Source organism: Ochotona curzoniae, unplaced genomic scaffold, assembly GCF_017591425.1.
Source record: "Ochotona curzoniae isolate NIBS_2020 unplaced genomic scaffold, NIBS_Ocur_1.0 contig_605, whole genome shotgun sequence".
NCBI classification, from domain to species: Eukaryota; Metazoa; Chordata; class Mammalia; order Lagomorpha; family Ochotonidae; genus Ochotona; species Ochotona curzoniae.
In genome coordinates this window covers 505,752-524,359 of record NW_024466491.1, presented here as the reverse complement: position 1 = coordinate 524,359, position 18,608 = coordinate 505,752, and the positions used below count along the sequence as shown (strand labels likewise).

Sequence of the window (18,608 nt, the reverse complement as noted above, 5' to 3'; positions counted from 1 at the left end):
CACACGGGGAGCCGGCAGGTGCCTCGGGAGGCGGGAATTGGTGGTGGTGGGGAGGATGCAGTGGGTGGGCATAGCAGCTAGCACGGGGACGGGTGGAAGCTGGGAAGGAGGTCAAGCAAGGGCTTCCCACCCCACAAGAAAAAACAAAACAAAACAAAACAAAAAAACCCTCTGGGTTGCAGAGTCCACTTGTGGCTCCCAGAATAGACTCAGCCCCATAATGCCCTTGGGGGCGGGCCCTGGACCCCTCTCCTCTTCTCAGAGCTGGTGACAGACACCAGGCTGGGAGCCAGGAGCTTCTTCCGGGTCTCCCACACGGGTGCAGGGTCCCAAGGCCCTGGGCCGTCCTCCACTGCTTTCCCAGGCCACAGGCAGGGAGCTGGATGGGACCCCTCTGGGAACATGATGGTGGTGACTGAAGGCCAGGCGCCCTGGGCCTTTGCCTGCTATACCAGCCGAGCACCAGCAGGCGTCAGTAAGCACTGGAATCTGTGCCATGCTCCCGAGTGCCCGGCCTGAGCTCTCCCAGGACACCCGCCCCTCGCCGTGCCAGGCTGGGGAAATGGGAAATAGCTTGGATCCCAAAGCGCAGCAGTCCCCGAGCCTGCCAAGGAGGTGGAGCCCACAGGGCACTGCCAGAGCCGAGGAGGACAGACAGGAAGCCTTCTGTGTCGCCCAGCCCCAGCGGAGCCCTGCCATTGGCTTGTGGAGGGTCCCGTCTCCTGCTGCCAGGCCCCCGGAAGGCGGTGCTGAGGAGCCCAGATAAAGGGGAGCTTGTGGTCCACACACACAGGGGGCCTTCAGAGACGGACAGGTGCAGGGAGCCCGGCGGAAGCACCCCTGGCAGGCCCCCAGCTGGCCGGCCTGTTTTGTCTCCTTGTGTCAGCCCTGCCAGCCTTTTTTTGGGGGGGGGATTGGCTTCTGCAGACCGGGGGTCCCCGCTCTGACCATCCCTCAGTAACTTTGGGGTGCCTTTCTGACAGTTCCCCCCTCTTGGCTGGGTCTGCCCAAGCACTGTTTTTCGGGGGGTGGGGGAATGGTAGCTCAGCCAAGGGAAGGGGGTAGTTCTGGGGGGGCTGCCTCTGCTTCCCACCTGGGCATCGGCCACATGCTGCACGCCCAACCGTCCCATCTTTTATGGACCGAATAGAATTCCCGCACCCCCAGTGCCTGTACCCACCGCACGCATACACACACAGCAGTTCCTCTCAGCCCCTAACCCCTGATCATTTGGCCTTTCCCTCCAGATAAGCCCCGGCTACTCTTGATTCAGAAGTTCCCCCTGACCTTGAAGATGAACCTGTTAGGCCGGGACCCGGAGCTGACATCCTGGAGCTGCGGCCAGCACTGCAGCGGGTGGAAGGCCGGGTCTACTGTTCCGTCACTAACCCTAACTTCTTTCACTTGCAGCACCTGGGCCGTTGTTGTTGGCGGCGGCTGCGGCCCGGGCGCTTCACCTAACCGGCTGCTGGTGGTGAGCGTGGCGCAGGCCTGGGCTGCTAGGCTGAGGGTCCGGGCCTAGCGGCTGCTGTCTAACTAACACAGGGGGGGTCCTCTACGGACCTTGGGGTTACTGGGTGCGGTTGATCGCGGGCCTGTGCTGCAGGCGGGGCTTTCAGGGAGCGGCTGGGGATCGAAGCACTGGGGAGTTAGATGGCTGGGATGGGGGCAGGCTCGGTCGTGTACCTCGGCCCCCCCCTTCTCCATGCCACCTCCAGGGTCTGCACAGGAGGTCCGAGGGCACTTTTTTGCTTTTCTGAGGGCACTTGCTACTTTTATCGAGGGCTTTTATGACTTTTATCCGGGGCACTTTTAACGTGTGGCCAGATCAAAAGCAGACGCAGCTGTAAAGCTATGTTGCACTGTGAATGTATCTGATTTGGCCAAGTTAGAGAGGCGATGCCACCACCCCCAGCAGGGCCACTTCCTGTTTGGGATGAGACCCCCCCCCACCCCCCCCCCCCGGGAGGAGGCTCTTGTCCTCACCCGCCCATCTCACGGATGGGAAAACGGAGGCTTTGGGGGGAGAGGTGAAACAACCTGGGCAAGGATGGGGCAGCTAGTGGCCACCCTGCCCGGGTAGGGATCACTGGAGAGCAGTCAGCCTGGCAGGGCACCGTCCAAAGAAGGCAGAACTTGGGCCCGGTGCGGTGGCCTGGTAGCTAAAATCCTCGCCTTGAATGCGCCGGGATCCCATAGGGGCGCCGGTTCGAATCCCGGCAGCCCTGCTTCCCTTCCAGCTCTCTGCCTGTGGCCTGGGAAAGCAGTGGAGGACGGCCCAAGACTTTGGGACCCTGCACCCATGTGGGAGACCTGGAAGAGGCTCCTGGCTTCAGATCGGCCGTTGTGCTCACTTGGGGAGTGAAGATCTTCCTCTCTGTCTATCCGCCTTTCCAATAAAAATAAAATAATAAAAATAAATCTCATGGTCGGCAGCAGGAACAGACCTCGGCTGGGGTTGGGGGGGCGGGAAGCACATGTAACCCTCCACCCGCCCCGGCAGGTGCACCCCATGATAAAGCAAGAACGTGACAGAGAACAGAGACAACTTCCCCCCTCCCCCATAAAGATTTATTGAAAAGTTAAGTTTTTTGTTTTTTGTTTTTTTTTTTTTTAAAAAAGGAGAAAAACAAAAAGTCCAGGTTAGGGGACGGCGTTGACTTTGAACTTCTGGGCTCTGCAAGGAGGAGGACTCCGAGGAAGCCCGGGGCAGGTGTCCCTGGGGCGGTGATAAGAAATCGCAGGCTGGCAGCGTTCCCCTGGCAGCGGTTAGGGCCCCGGGTTCCCTTTGTCCTCCCCGCGGCCTGAGGGGCAGCAGGGTGGCAGGGCCGAGGGGGTGCCGGTGTTACGGATCGATTCCCGGATCGGGGGGGGGGGGGGCCCTGCAGTGAGAGAGAGGGGAGTCGGGGAGCAGAGCCGTGCTGTAACTGTCACCGCGCACGCTGACCTCTGCCCCCCACGGGGCCCCTGGCACGGGGCCCCTGGCATGATAAGCCCGCTCGGAGCATCCTGGAAGGAGGCTCCCCTCCCTCCCCCCACCGCGCCCCAGAGGCTCCCAGGTCGGGCAGCGGCCTCTGCCATTTCCCACAGGTCCCAGGGCAGGTGTGTCCCAGAGCTGCGCGCTTTGGCGCTTTCGGCCCCGCCTCTCATCCTCCGAGAGGGTGGATCGTGGTGGCACGAAGAAGCTTCTCGAAAAAGCCCTGAGCTGTGGTGTTAAGGGAGCGTCTGGGCTGGTGGCCCATGTGGTCTGAGTGCTGGGGCATGGTGGGGTGGGGCGCGGTGTAACCCGAATTCGGGGGACAAGGAACTGCTTTCTCTTGGGGCTCCTCCAGGGACCCCCCCCCCCCGGCTCGCTCCCCTCTGGTTCGTTTCAGAGCCTAAGTGTTTGCCAGAGCCCCGGAACCGGAAGTGGAAGTGGCCGCCTCTATGGGCAGCCGGGTGGCGGGGAGCTCCGGTGTCAGGAACGGACTAACTGGATGGGGGCTGGCGTTGTGGCACGGCGCAATAAGCCGCCACTCGCAATGCCGGCAATCCCATATCGGAGTGGTCTGAGTCCCCGCTGCTCCGCTTCCCAGCCAGCTCCTTGCTAGCGTGCTTGGGAGAGCAGTGGCAGATAATCCAAGTGTTTGGACCCCCTGTACGCCAGTGGGAGACCTGCAGGAGGGGGTCTCAGGCTCCCTGGCTTGGGCCCGGCCCAGCTGTGGCCGTTGCAGCCGCATGGGAAATACTCTTGACACGTCAGGTATCCGGGATGTGAGGACAAGAAAAAAATGACTGTATTCCCATGAGAACTCTGCAGCTCCCGGTGTGCTGGCTGGGCCTGCCTGGCACTTCACCCCAGCACTTCCGGGGGTGGGGGGCTGTCAGGTGGGCAGGTACTTGGGACTCCCCCACACACACACACATCACCCACCAACCCCCCGTGATGAGCTTGGTCCTGCAGTCCCCCTGAGCGCCGGGGGATGGGGAGGGGACGGTCACGTGACCGAGCATCCTTACCGAGGGCTTTGTGGCTCTCAGGCTAGGCGGTGGCACGCCTCTTGTGCCTGCTGGAGTTGTTCACCTTGGAGGCCGTTGGCCGGGACTTCAACGTCCCCTTCTTTCTTCCAAGACAATGGCCTGTCACCAAAGGAAGACGCGCAGAGAGAGATACAAGTGAGCCAGGAGCCCCTGGATCCAGCCAGGCCTGAAGCTGTCCTTGCTTGTCCTCCATCCCTCGCCATCAGCAGGTGACCTGGTTCGAGGCTGCTGGGGGGGGGCGGGGTGTAGGGCGTGGGTGGCTGGCACTGCGACACGCAGGGGCAAGCTGCTGCTGCCCTTGACACCGGCGGAAGCCCCGGCAGCTCCACTTCCCATCCAGCTCCCTGCCTGTGGCCTGGGAAAGCAGTGGAGGACGGCCCAAAGCCTTGGGACCCTGCACCCGCGTGGGAGACCTGCAGCAGGTTCCTGGCTCTTGGCTTTGGATCGGCGCAGCACCGGCCATTGCACTCACTTGGGGAGTGAATCATCAGACGGAAGATCTTCCTCTCTGTCTCTCCTCTGTATATCTGACTTTGTAATAAAAATAAATAAATCCTTAAAAAAAAAAAAAGGCAAACGGGCATGCAATCACCCACCTGATGAGTCCACTTGAGAGGAGAGACACGACTTGTTCTGGGCCTTCAGGTACTGCACGGTCCTCTGCACCGCCTTCTCACGTGGGTCCGCACACACGACTCTCTGTTTCAGACAGAACCTGTCGGGTGGGATGGACATGACGGGGTGTCCAGGTTAGGGTAAGGGGGCCGGGCCGGGGGCGGGGGAGGTTCCACTTGCCACAGTCCCGGGGCCTCGCTCACCGGACGGCACGCAGGTTGCAGCTTCCGCTCACTTCCTGGAGCTGGTAGCACCGGGCGTGCCGGAGGACAGCCCATTTGAGGTGGCGCTGGTACGCCAGGCAGCAGTCCTCCGAGATGCCTGCAAGTGTTAGAGCTGGTGTTTTTGAGGGGGGCTGCAGCCGGAGCCGCGGGCCCAGACAGCGGCACCTGCCTCCCTGAGCTGGCCGCGGGACCGATCCTTCCACGGCCTGGCAAGACGAGAACCACCCCCCTGCACCCGACCTTATGTCCTTAGCCCCCAGCACTGCAGTGGGGGGTCTGGAGTAGGTGCAGCACCCCCAAAGACAGGGAGGTGCGCAGGGACGCACGGGAGGAGTTGGGGAGACGGTGACCTTGGCCTCTGAAGTTGGCTATGGGAGATGGGCCTCCGGGGCCCCGAGGCTGAACCCCGCCAGGGGCCCAGTGGCAGGGGAGGGGGAAGGGGAAGGGCTGTGGCCTCTCCCGACCTTGGCCTCTTAGGGGCAAGGGGCAGTGGCATTGGCTGGGACCTTGGGCTGCTGTGCTCCTGGCTGGGTAGTTTCCCGTGGCTGGAGGTCCCCTTTCCCCGGGGGATCAAAGGGTGAGATTGGGGATGTGGCGGCGGGGGGGGGAGGGCTGGGTGGGCTGGGTCTGGCTCCCACAGACAGGGCGGCAGGGCGAGGAGAGCCCAACCCAAGCTGGGCAAAGGCTGCATCCTGCCGTGAGCAACGTTGGAACCCCTTGGACCCGTCGGGGGTAGGGGTGAGGATGGGGATTGCCAGGGCAGGAGGGGGGGGTGGGGGGGTGTACATGGCATAGCCTCAAGGGCCTGCCCTGCCCCCCTCCCATTCCCTAGCAACAGTAGGGGGTCGTTGCTGGGTGCTGGGGCCAGGAATCCTTATGCAAGCCAGCAGTACCGTTGGGGCCTAGTGCCTGGCCCATGCGAGGGGTGGGGGAACTGTAGGTGCCCCCACTGTGCAGATGGGATTACTTAGTACGAAAAGGGGAGGAGGAGGAAGAGAAGGAGGCAGGGCCCGGACGGGGACTGCCCCGGTTGTACAGGTCTCCCTTGCTCGTTGACCCTTAAGCCCAGGCCAGGGTCTGTAGGGTCGAGACCCTGTGACGTGCCCTGGCTGGCTGCCAGGGGCTGTGGCTATAGCCAGAGGCCACCCTCTGGCCCTCCCACAGTCTCCGGGGCGGGGGTGGGGTAGGGTGGATGCAGGGCAAGGGAGCCACTGGAGCGGTAGGTAATACCAGGACTTCCAGCATGCATGCCAGGGCCAAAAGTTCTCAGACTCCAGGGGACCAGGGATGCGGCAGGGGTTACTTCCGGATGGGGTGGGCGAAGGGGAGACAGGGAGAGGGGTCTGCAGGGGAAGGGTGTGAGACGTTACCTTGGGCGTGGACAGCCGGGACCCAGGCGCCCACGATGGTGGCCAGCAGGCAGCTTAGGATCCACAAGTTCATGGTGCAGGCTGATCCTTGTCACGGGCCACCTGCAGGCAATCAACGGGGCCTCCTTGTAGGGAAAGGAAGGGTGTGCGTGTCTTGAGTGACAAGGACCCCAGGGGTTGGCGGCAGACACAGCCATCCCCACAGCCTGGCTCTCCTCCCTCCCACCCACCCACCCACCCATCCCCTGGCGACCCAAGCCTCGCCCGAGGGAACGGAAGGATTCAACGCGGGCAGGCAGACGGCGTGAGTCAAGTTCAAGTGGGGAAGACTCACTTGTTGGATCGGGATCCTAGCAGCTGGTGCGTGCCTGCCTGCCTGCCTGCCTGCCTGCTGGGTCGTCGGCCAAGCTCTCCCGCCCAGGGGCCCACGGGCTGGGCCTCTTTATACACTGGGCCCCGCCCTGCTGCCACCTGCCCTCCCTCCCACCACTCCTCCTCCTCCTCCTCCTGCACCTTCCCCTGTTCTGCCAGACGAGCCTTGAGCAAACCAGCTGCCCCCACGAACACCCCTAAGCCTTTTCCTCATCCCCGGCCCCCCTTCCATTTGCACACACCTGCTAGCTTCCTCACTCCTGGGGTGGGGCTGCAGCGACAAGGCAGGAGGCTCCCCCCCCCCACCTGCACACACCTTGGTGGGTGCTACTTCCTGGGCCTCGGTTTCCCTGGCTTCACCCCGTTTTTTGTTTTTTGTTTTTTTTTCTCTCTGCTTCTCACCACAGAAATAGGAAGTACGGCAGCGGTGGCCATGGGCTGGGGAGAGGGGGTGTTGCTCGGGGTTTGAGGGTTCCCTTTGTTAGCCAGAAGGGTGACACCCGAAGGTTACACGATCAATAGCAATATCATACCGGGGTACTTTCACCGGGCGAGGTGCAGGGCAGGTGGACTTTCTCCAAAATCACCTTCTAGAACAATCGATCTAGCTGCTTTAACTACCAGAAGTTGTAAGCGCTGGGGTTGGGAGCAGGCCCTGCCCCTGGAAGCAAAGCCTGCTTTTATCTACGAGGCATTTTTTTTTTTTTTTAAATCTTCTTTCCTGGGGTCAGTCCGCCAGGACCATAGGAGCCAGCAGGTAGAGACTGGAGGGAAGGTGTTAGCGGAGAACCCCTAAAGTGTGGTGCAGGGCCTGATGAAGGTCCCTTAGGGGGAAAGAGATGGGGGGGGGGCAGGGCTTAACCACTCAAGTCTCACCCAGCCTGAGCCTCCAGTTAGGGGCTAGGGTACCCAAGGATCTCGCGGCTTGGCCTCTGGTTCCAGCTGGCTGAGGCTGGGCAGGATGCAACTCCGCGTGGCTGAGGGCGTGGGGACGCAGCATGGCGAGCCAGGGCCGGCTTCCCTGCTATGGCCCACTGCCCTTTGTGGCAGGCCGTGGCCAGGACTTGGGAGTTACTTGCACTGGACAGGGTTGGGGTTCTCCACCCTTCCTGGCCTCTGGTCGTAGCCTGTCCCAGCCAGCAAGCCTGCACTAGGGATTGAGGGTTCTGGGAGTGGTAGTTGTGGGGGGACCCCGGGTCACAGGGTACCTGGCTACTGGATCCGAAGCCCCCACAGCCTTCTTTCTGGCCACCTGCTCTAGTCTCTAGTGGGGGAACTCAGCTGAAGGTGGGGTTGGGGCTGCAGGGTGGAAAGGGGTGGCAAGGCCAGGGGGATGGGCAGTGGCTCGGCCTTGCTCTGGCACAGCAGCCTGCCTGGCGTGAGAGTCCACGCGTGCGCACACACACACACACACGGGGCTCCCCCATCCAGGGCTCACGGTTGAGGCCAACCACACGGGACAGGCCGAGACTCCAAGGAGCATTCTCTCCACGAATTCTGATCTACAGTCTATTTTATCTCGTGAAGGTCTGGCTACCCTTGGCCGCTTATAATCTTAGTATGAATGGGGGAAAAAAAAAATTCTTTTCTGGTTCACGGTAGGGAGTCCATAAACTGGCTATCTCTGGCTTATCTGGATGCAGAGCAGTTACCTGGCAACTAGAGGCAGGAAAAAAAAAAAATGGCATTTTTTCCCTCCCCACCACCCTGCGCAAAGCCCCTGGCTTGGTGCACGGCCGGCCGATCCCTTCCGCTGTGCCCTGCGAGGCTGCCTTCAGTAAGCTGCCTTCCCCAGGCCGGTCAGTGGCCTTTGTGGTCTAATCAAGTGTCTCATGGGATACCATTATTGTCCGGGGGGGGGGGGAGGACTCCTAATACCCGCCCTGGCCACAGCCAGGGCCCTGGCGCTTCCCCCGTTCCTGCTGGATCCGTGTGAGCCCAGCAGCTGGGAACAGCAGCCCCCTGAGGCTGGGCTCTACCGGTCTGGGGTTGAGATGGACGTGAGGAGGTGGGGCAGGGTCTAAAGGGTCCAGGGTCCCTCTCCGGGGCGCTGAGCACGGCTCACCGCTTCCCCAACAGGTGTTTCTCACTGCGATGTGTTAGCCAAGCACAGGGGCCCGTCCCCGGGGGCAGGGGTGTGACGGCAGTGCACAGCGGCCCCGCAGCCATTCAACATGACGAGGGGCCGCCCGCTGGCACATCCTTTGCCCGCGCGCTGGCATCCCCATTGTGGGTGCAGGTCTAAGTCCCTGTTTGTGGCCTGGGAAAACAACAGAAGTGCCTTAAGGCCTTGGGCCCCAGGATCCATGTGGGAGACCTGGACGAAGCTCCCGGGTCTCGAGTTTTGGACCGGCCCGATTCTAGTCGTGGGGGCTCTTTGGGGGAGTGGTCCAACGGCGGAAGGTACCTCTCTGTCTGTCTCCCCATTCTTGCTCTGTAACTGACTTTCTTTTTTTTTTTTTTAAAGATTTATTTTTATTATTTTTTCATTGGAAAGGCGGATATACAGAGAGGAGAGACAGAGAGGAAGGTCTTCCGTCCGATGATCCACTCCCCAAGTGAGCGCAACGGGCCGATACTATGCCGGTCCGAAGCCAGGAGCCTCTTCCGGGTCTCCCACGCGGGTGCAGGGTCCCAAAGCTTTGGGCCGTCCTCGACTGCTTTCCCGGGCCACAGGCAGGGAGCTGGAAGGGAAGCGGGGCTGCCGGGATTAGAACCGGCACCCATATGGGATGCCGGACGTGCAAGGCGAGGACCTTTAACCACTTGCGCCACCGCGCCGGGCCCTGTAACTGAGTTTCAAATACATCTCTCAGCAAACAGACGTGTCTCCACTGCCGGGACACAGCTTCGTGCTAATGCACACCTTGGGTGGCTTAAGTCCTTCGGTCCCTGCTACCTGGCACCCACGCAGGGCACCCAGGTTGCACTGTAGATTCCTGACTTTGGCCTGGTCCAGCCCAGGTCAGTGTGGGCATCCGTAGATTGAAACAGCAGAGATGGGACTGCACGTCTGACATTTTCCTTGAAAAAAACAAAACACACACGGCCAGGCGCAGTAGCCTAGTGGCTAAAGTTCTCGCCTTGCATGCATCAGGATCCCATCTGGGCACCGGTTCTAATCCCGGCTGCTCCACTTCCCCATCCAGCTCCCTGCCTGTGGCCTGGGAAAGCAGTGGACGGCCCCAAACCTTGGGACCCTGTACCCATGTGGGAGACCCTGAAGAGGCTCCTGGCTTCGGATCGGCATAGCATCGGCCGTTGTGGTCACTTGGGGAGTGAATCATTGGACGGAAGATCTTCCTCTCTGTCTCTCCTCCTCTCTGCATATTCGCCTTTCCAACAAAAATAATTTATTTTTATGATTCACTCCCTAAGTGACAGCAACGACCTGTGCTGCGCCGATCTGAAGCCAGGAGCCAGGAGCTTCTTCCAGGTCTCTCACGCAGGTGCAGGGATCCAAGGCTTTGGGCTGTCCTCCACTGCTTTCCCAGGCCACAGGCAGGGAGCTGGATGGGAAGTGGAGCTGCTGGGATTAGAACCGGTGTCCCTATGGGATCCCGGCGCATTCAAGGCGAGGGCCTTAACCATTATGCTATCATGCCAGGGCCCCAGAGGGAGCAGGCCTCTTAAGGACAAACAGGTGACAGATCCCAGGAGAGCAGGAGGCTGGGGGATGGGGGGCTTGCCAAGTGCCCAGCAGCTGGTGTGGGAGACGAGGGCCCGGGCTATTCGGGGGGCCTGGCACCTGAGACCAAGGAGGGCGACCGACAGCAAGAGGGCATTGGCAAGCTGCTCAGAAGACTTGCCTCAGAAGACTTGCCTGTGGTCAAGGTCGCGTGCGAGACGCTGGCCCAGGAGCCAAGGCTGCTGGCGGGACCCACAGGGTTGAGGCAGGTCTGAGCTCACCGTCTCCCCCCTTGCCGCCACCCTGTGCCGCCCCGACCCAGACTCTCAACGCCAGAGCCTCCCATGGCCACTGCGTCTTACACACACGGGGCCCTTGTGGCTGGGGAGGAGACGGGCCAGTGAGACACTGCCCCAGGGCTCTGGCCTTGTTATGTCCTTGTGGCTGGCAGTCACGGAGAGCAGGTGGCTGCCCACCAGTCCTGTGGCTGCAGCCGCAACCCTACCACTACACCTGCTGCCCGGGGTGGAGGGTGGAGGGGGGGTGGCGTGCCTCGGCCAGCTTATCTCCGGGCAATCAGCCAGGGCTGGGGGTTGGGGGGGCGGTGCGGGGATGTCTTCCAGGCTTCTGAGCCGTGTGCCGTGCCCACAGTCTGGGCCACACGCCGGGCCTGGCCGGCGTCATGTCACACATCTCCCTGCACCTGACGGCCCCTGGGTCTGCTCGGCCAGCGACAGCCGCTTTGGGCAGGGCGGAGCCCCCTTGCTGCAGGTCCCCCCGCGGGAGGGCGCAGGCAGGCAGGCAGAGGGAGGGTCCTGGTCTAGTTCAGACCTTCAGAGGCTCGGATGCTTTGCCGAGGTACCCCAGATGCTGGGTTGCTGTTCTCGTCCTCCCCGCCACCCCTCATTCCCTCACTGTGGACTTGACGGCCTGTCTTGGCCGGTCACGAAGAACCTCAACGTGTGACATTGACCCGTTAGGCACTGTGGTGTTAACGGTGTCACCTACACAGGCAGTCCACAGGCGGCCCCCACTTTGTGTCCTGGCTGCATTGTTCCGATCACGGCCTGGGCAAGGCAGAAGGTGGCAGAGTCACAGGGAAAAACGAAAAGAACGGGAGACCGAGGGAGACATCTTCCATCCACTGCTTCCCTGCATAAATGACTCCAACACCTGGAGCTGAAGCTGATCTGAAGCCAGGAGCCAGGAGCTGCTTGTGGGTCTCCCACGGGGGGGGGGGGTGCAGGGTCCCAAGGCCTTGAGCCGTCCTCTGTTGCTTTCCCAGGTCACAAGCAGGGAGCTGGATGGGAAGCGGGGCAGCCAGGGCACGAACCAGCATCCCTATGGGATGCTGGCATTGGAGGTGGAAAAGTCAGCTTATCTTAAATAACTGAATCTTAATACAACAACAATGAAGTGTAAGGCAGGGCATGGGACAGGAAGACAGAATGTGGCCCCCAGGGGACGCTGGCAATGTCTGCAGAGAGATTTGCCTGTCGCAGCTTAGGGGAGGAGGGGCTGTCAGAGACATTGGTTCAAATCCCACAAAGGCTGAGGCCGGCCCCCACCAGGAAGTCCTCCCCGCCCTGCCCCGCCCCAGTCCGGTCCGGTCCAGAGGTCCCCCGCCCCCCTGGCTACAGGTGGGAAGCCCCCGTTTTAATGCTGAGTCTCAGGAGCAGCAGCACCATCCCCCCAACCCCTGCCCCCGCCCCCGCCGGGTTTCTGCCAGTGACCTTTGGTCTTTTCCTCCCTGCCCTTGTCCCCGCCTTCCCTGGGGACAGCTGTGACGCCTGAGCTAGGGCCCCCCCCACCCCCCCTGCTATGGGAAGGGACGGGCCTGCTCTGGGAAGGGACGCCGCTGTGGGTTGCGCTGAAACTTCCCACGCTTGGGAATGTGAGAGCCCCAGGACCTCCGCCCTTCCCCCTCCCCTCCCCCAGGCCTGTGTCCATTTGCAGGGAGTGGAGTGGGGGGGGGAATGAACCAGGAATGAGAGCTAGCCCTCTCCCTCCCTCCCTCTGCCTTTCAAAGAAATAAAATAAATACACATGGGCCCAACACGGTAGCCTAGTGGCTAAAGTTCTCATCTTGCATGTGCCGGGATCCCATAGGGGTGCAGGTTCATATCCCGGCTGCCCCACTTCCCATCCAGCTCCCTGCTTGTGGCCTGGGAAAGCAATGGAGGATGGCCCAAAGCCTTGGGACCCTGCACCCCCCCCCGTGGGAGACCCGGAAGAGCTCCTGGTTCCTGGCTTCGGATAGACTCAGCTCCGGCCATTGGGGAGTGAACCGGTGGACAGAAGATCTTCTGTGTCTCTCCTTCTCTCTGTAAATCTGACTTTCCAATAAAAATTAAAGAAATCGTTAAAAACACATAAACAAACAAACCAAACCAAACAAAAAATAAATAAACAAATCAAAGAAGGCTGATGGAATAAAAGGACAGAAGATGGAGCTCAAGGTAGGGTCACTGTTGCAGGGATGGGGGGCGGAGAGCCAAAGGCTTGTGGAACAAGGGACCCCTCCACCTGCCTTGCCCCACTCTTCTGCTTCCTGGCTTTATTGTCTCCCATGCAGGAGGTCTCTTTTCTGCTCCGTCCTTGGGGCCCCAGGAGGAGCGGGGGGGACCCCCGGACATGGGAGGCCCGGCCGAGGTCGGGCGGAGGGATGCTGAGGTGTGACTGCCTGCCCCTAACCTCCCCTCTCGCTTCCCCCCGCTGAGGGGACACTACGCGGGGATGGGGAATTCCTTCTGGCTGCTGGCTTAGCCCTGCGAGTGACCGAGTGACCCCCTCGCAGCTGGGCAGCTGGGGCAAAACAGAGTCCTTGGGGGAAGTGGGCGGGGACCTCTGCCAGTACAAAGGGGAGAGGCAGGGACCTGGGTAGGGACAATCCCAGGACCAAAAGCACACAGGGCAGGGAGGAGGAGGAGGAGGAGGAGGAGGAGGCAGAGGGCAGACTTGGTACAGGTGCAGATCCCGCGCCCTGGGTGTGGGAAGGCTCCGCCATTCCCTGTTCCCCAAAGATGGATGTATTGACTTATTTCTTTGTTTGAAAGGGACAGTGACAGTGAGGCAGGGAGCTTTCCATCTTTATCCCCCGCCCCCTGCCCCCCCAAATCGTCTCAGAGGCCAGGAGCCAGGAGCTCCATCCGGGCCTCCGCAGTGGATGGGCAGGAGGGTCCCAAGGCCTTGGACCATCTTCCAGCGCCTTCCAGCTGCTGTAGCGGAAAGCTGGGTGGCAAGAGCTGAGTGGCAGCAGCAAAGCAGGCACTCCGGTACGGCACCCCACACAGGGGTCCCCGGGCGAGGCTGGCATGCCTGCCCCCTAGCTGCCGCTTCTGGTGGCTGCACCCTTCACCGGGCTGGCTTGACAAAGCACCACGCGGGGACCAGCGCTGTGGTCCAGCGGGTCAAGCTGCCACACCTGTCAGCATCCCATATGAGCATCGCCTGGAGGCCCGGCTGCAGCTCCCTGCTAGTGTGCCTGGCAGGCAGGGCCGATGGTGCCGGCGTGTGGTTTCCTGTCACCCACATGTGAGACCCGGATGGAGTTTGTGGCTCCTCGGCATTGGCACTGAAGCAGCGCCGGCCGCTGTGGCCAGTTGGGAGCCGGGAACCAACACACGGAAGCACCTTTGTGTAACACCGTTCTAAACAAAACGCCCTCCTAACCGAGGGGCCTTTCGGGAGGCTCAGGTAATTGTGGGGGTGCGATACTCGGGCCAGACCGTGAACACCCCAACATAACAGAGAATCATGGTCTGAAAGTGGACGGGTTGCCACTCACGGAGCAGCTGTTGGGGGTCTTCACCATGAACAGCCCCCGGCCCGGGGTCCTCCCTCAACCTCCACCAAGGCTGGGAACTGTTGGCTGCCCTGGTCCTGCACGCCATCCAATTCTTGTTTTTTTTTTTTTTTTTAAGTTTATTTATTGTTATTGGAAAGGCAGATTTACAAGAAGGAGAAAGATCCGTCCTCTGGTTCACTCCCCAAGTGGCCGCAGGGGTCAGAGCAGAGCTGATCTGAAGCCAGGAGCTTCTTCCGGGTCTCCCACGTGGGTGCAGGAAGGGTCCCAAGGCTTTGGTCCATCCTCCACTGCTTTCCCAGGCCACAGGCAGGGAGCTGGATGGGAAGTGGAACGGCATGGATGGGAACTGGTGAACACATGGAATCCTGGCACATGCAAGGTGAGGACTTTAGACGCTAGGCTATTGCACCAGGCCCCACCTCTTTATCTTTACTGCTCTGTGTGAGCCTATCGCAGAATGACCGCTACGGCCTGGCTGGGCACGCCGCGAGGTTCCTCGGGCGGGCACAGCTTGGCGTGAGCCCACTATAGACTGCCATCCATCACATGGATAAAGACAAGATGGGGGGGCAGGCAGCAATGCGTATCATTAAGACGGTATTTGGCAGGCCCCGTGGACCGGATCAGAGTGCCTGGTTCAAGTCTGGACTTCAGCATCCTGAGATGTGGCCATCCTGGGAAGGCCCCACGGCTTGGGGCCCTGCTGTCCATGTTGGAGACCCGGATGGAGTTCCGGGCTCCTGGCTTCAGCCCGGGCCCAGATCTGGCTATTCTGTTTGTCACTCTGTGTCCCTCCAATAAAATGGAAAAAAAATAAACACAATTATATGTATACATATATATATAAAAATCAGAAAGTAATAGTCCACTCCTATCGCTCAATGAGTCACCGGGAGAGCGCGGGGTTGAAAGTGATTTAGTGACTTACTGATTTACTTCTACGGGGAAGTACATGAAAGCGAAAGTCCATGGTCACCATGGAGACGCCTCCGGGACCTCAGTGGGGGCTGGGTCAGGCTGTGGTCCTCAGAAGCGGAGCTGGGGGGCGGCGGAGCTCGCTCTACCCTTTCAAGAGAAAATGTTGGGCCTGGCGCCATAACCTAGCGGCTAAAGTCCTCGCCTTGAACACGCCGGGATCCCGTGTGGGCGCTGGTTCTAAACCCGGAAACCCCGCTTCCCCATCCAGCTCCCTGCCTGTGGCCTGGGAAAGCAGTGGAGGACGGCCCAAAGCCTTGGGACCCTGCACCCGCGTGTGGGAGACCCAGAAGAAGCTCCTGGCTCCTGGCTTTGGATCGGCATAGCATCAGCTGTTGCGCTCACTTGGGGAGTGAATCATCGGACGGAAGATCTTCCTCTCTGTCTCTCCTCCTCTCTGTATATCTGACTTTCCAATAAACAAATAAATCTTTAAAAATGAATAAATAAATAAATAAATAAAACAAAACCAAGCAAAACAACCCAACCGCCTGGAGCCATACTCAGATGCCTGCCCCCCCCCCCCCCCCAGGGTCAAACTGTACTTCGTAGCAAAACCCAAAAGAAACCCCCAAACAGCGGGAGATAAGAGTGTCCTACCTTGACTTCTGCCCGGGAGGCTGGCACAGGCGCTATCGGTGGTTAAGCCGCCTCTTGTCACACAGGCGTCTCACATCACGGGTGCTGGCGTTGTATCCCGGCCGCTCCGCTTCCGATGTGGCTACCTGCTAGTGTGCCCGGATGGCAGTGGCCCAAGTACCTGGTGCCCTCCTGTACGCTGCAGGGTGGGAGACCAGCATGGAGCTGGGCTGTGGCCACCGGCAGTGGATGGAGGCCCTGCCCCTTCCTTTCATGTTCAGGGTCACATTAGCCTTTCAGATGAATAAATACATCTGAAAAAAACAAACAAAAAACTTTGGATCAGAACAGATCGCGGAGCTGAGCCTTCGGGATTCCATTCGCAGTCCTGTTCATTGCACACACACACACACACACACACACACACACACTCCGAATCATTTCCTGTCCTGCCCCTGAGATGCCATCTCAGCTCTGCCATCCACGCACCCGTGCACCCCATCTTGCCCCCCCCACACACACACTTACTAGCTTTCTTTCATACTTTCAATGTACTGGGCCCCCAGCCAGGTCGGGGCTTTTGCACTTGCAAGTCTTTCGGCCTGAAATACTTTTGTTTTGCCTGGTAGCGTGGCAGCCCCTGGGCCCTTGGCTCTGAAGCTGCTGATGTCAGCAGGGTTTGCTGGGGCCACCCCTAAAAATGGGGTCAGGCCTTCCTGTCACGTGCTCCCATCGGCCGAGGGGAGTTGGGGGCACGGCGGGAACAAGCCTGTTATGAAACGAAGGAAGGAAGGCCTGCAGGCCTAGGCCCTGTGCCAGTCCCTTAAAGTGGGAGATGGCATCCAGCGGGCTCCTAGTGTGCCCTCAGGGATCGGTATAATTATCACCTCTTGTTTATGGATGTGGGGGGTGGTGGGAAGAGGGGAGTGGCAGTAGCGAGGGGCCGGGGCTGCAGTCTAGAGAAAACACACGGCAAGGGATGGAGCCACTTGTGTTACCAGCTGATGTTCCAAATCCCACGTGCAGCCACAGTCACCCAGTGTGGCCCTGGTCCTCACACACAGGGCAGGGTGCACTGCGGGTGGTTAGAAAGTGTTGACGGGCCCGGCCCGGTGGCACAGTGGTTAAAGTCCTCGCCTTGCACGCCTGGGATCCCACATGGGCACCAGTTCTAATCCTGGCAGCCTCGCTTCCCTTCCAGCTCTCTGCCTGTGGCCCGGGAAAGCAGCAGAGGATGGCCCAAAGCCTTGGCACCGGGCACCCGCGTGGGAGACCCGGAAGAGGCTCCTGGCTTCGGATCGGCATAGCATCGGCCGTTGCGCTCACTTGGGGAATGAATCATCGGACGGAAGATCTTCCTCTCTGACTCTCTTCTCTGTATATCCACTTTTCCAATAAAAAATAATAAAAATAAATCTTTAAAAAAAAAAAAAGAAAGTGTTGACAATTGGGCCTGGCACCGTGGCCAAGCCGCTAAAGTTCTCGCCTTGAATGTGCCAGGATCCCATATGGGCGCCGGTTCTAATCCCGGCAGCCCTGCTTCCCATCCAGCTCCCTGCTTGTGACCTGAGAAAGCAGTGGAGGACGGCCCAAAGCCTTGGGACCCTGCACCCGCGTGTGGGAGACCCAGAAGAAGTTCCTGGCTCCTGGCTTCGGATCGGCGCATCACCAGTTGGGGAGTGAATCATCAGATGGAAGATCTTGCTCTCTGTCTCTCCTCCTCTCTGTAGATCTGACTTTGCAATAAAAATACATAAAACCTAAAAAAAAAAAAAAGTGTTGATTTCAAAGAAACGATACCCTACCAGCCACAGGTGCTGCTGGCAGGTACCCAGCATTTGTGTTTTTTTTGAAAAGACAAATTTACAAAGAATAGGAGAGACAAAGATCTCCCACCTGCTGGTTCACTCCCCCGATGGCCACAATGGCTGGATCTGAGAGGATTCGGAGCCGAGAGCCAGGAGCCTCTTCCGGGTCACCCATGTGGGACTGGGGTCCCAGCATTTGGGCTGTACTCGGCTCTTTCCCAGACCATAGGCAGGGAGCCGGATCGGAAGTGGGGCAAGGCGAACAATTGGCCTGTGGGGCCACTGAGCCAGATTCTGCCCCTGATTTTTTTAAATTCTTTTTTTTTTTTTTTGAAAGTCAGATTTACAGAGAGGAAAAACAAAAAGATCTTCTGTCTGCTGGTTCACTCCCCATGTGGCTGGAACAGCTGAAACTGAGCCAATCCGAAGCCAGGAGCCAGGAACTTCTTCCGGGTCTCCCACGCAGGTGCAGGGTCCCAAGGCTTTGGGCTGTCCTCCACTGCTTTCCCAGGCCACAGCAGGGAACTGATGGGAAGTGGAGCTGCCGGGATTAGAACCGGCGCCCAGATGGGAAGCCGGCGCATTCAAGGCAAGGGTTTAGTCACAAGGCTATCAGACTGGGCTCCCCTATTTTTTTTTTTTCTAGAAGATATTTTTATCTATTTGAAAGGCAGAAAAAAAAAAAAAGGAGTTGTCATCTATTTGTTCTTGCCCCACATGCCTAACAGTTGGGGCTGCGCCAAGCTGGACTGCACGCAGGTTTCCTGCGCGTGTGCTGGGGTGCAAGCTTCCTATGAGAAGTGGGAACAGAGCAGCCAGGCTTGGAATCAGGCTCCAACTTGAGCTGGCACTGTCCCGCCTGCCACCAGCCACACCCTGGTCTCTAAAACCGGGCTGACAATACCAACAGCGCTCCCTGGCGTTGTATGCTAAGGTGGAGCCTGGGGGCACACACTGGGCAAAAAACAGAGTTTGCGCAGCGAGGTCCAGAAGCAGCACTGGCTTGTAACCCTGGCCTAAAATCAACACCCGGAAGGAAGGCCGAGGAAGCCTTAGACAAGTGGAAGAAACGAGATAACGAAGAATGAGCTACTCCCCTGAAGGACTTGGACCCCCCCCACAGGGGCGCAGGTTCGAGTCCCGGATGCTCCACTTCCCATCCAGCTCTCTACTTGTGGCCTGGGAAAGCAGTGGAAGACAGCCCAAAGC

The 18,608-nt window shown here is 59.7% G+C and overlaps 2 protein-coding genes across 2 annotated transcripts in view; one reads left to right on the top strand and one right to left on the bottom strand.

Moving 5' to 3' along the window:
• The window catches only part of FBN3 (fibrillin 3), a 29,701-nt gene extending 28,179 nt beyond the window's left edge, over positions 1-1,522 (top strand). Inside the window, exons 30-31 of the mRNA XM_040990156.1 lie at positions 1,248-1,302; positions 1,411-1,522. Coding sequence (XP_040846090.1) covers positions 1,248-1,302; positions 1,411-1,522 — 167 coding nt within the window. The remainder of the gene's footprint in view (positions 1-1,247; positions 1,303-1,410) is intronic.
• A 2,417-nt stretch (positions 1,523-3,939) lies between these two features.
• On the bottom strand, positions 3,940-6,352 carry CCL25 (C-C motif chemokine ligand 25). The gene is made up of 4 exons (XM_040990272.1): positions 6,230-6,352; positions 4,839-4,956; positions 4,617-4,735; positions 3,940-4,119 (listed from the first exon to the last, which is right to left on the bottom strand). Exons 1-4 carry the CDS (start codon positions 6,300-6,302, stop codon positions 4,022-4,024), a joined length of 408 nt encoding a protein of 135 aa, XP_040846206.1. The 5' UTR covers positions 6,303-6,352; the 3' UTR covers positions 3,940-4,021.
• Positions 6,353-18,608: the final 12,256 nt, after the last annotated feature.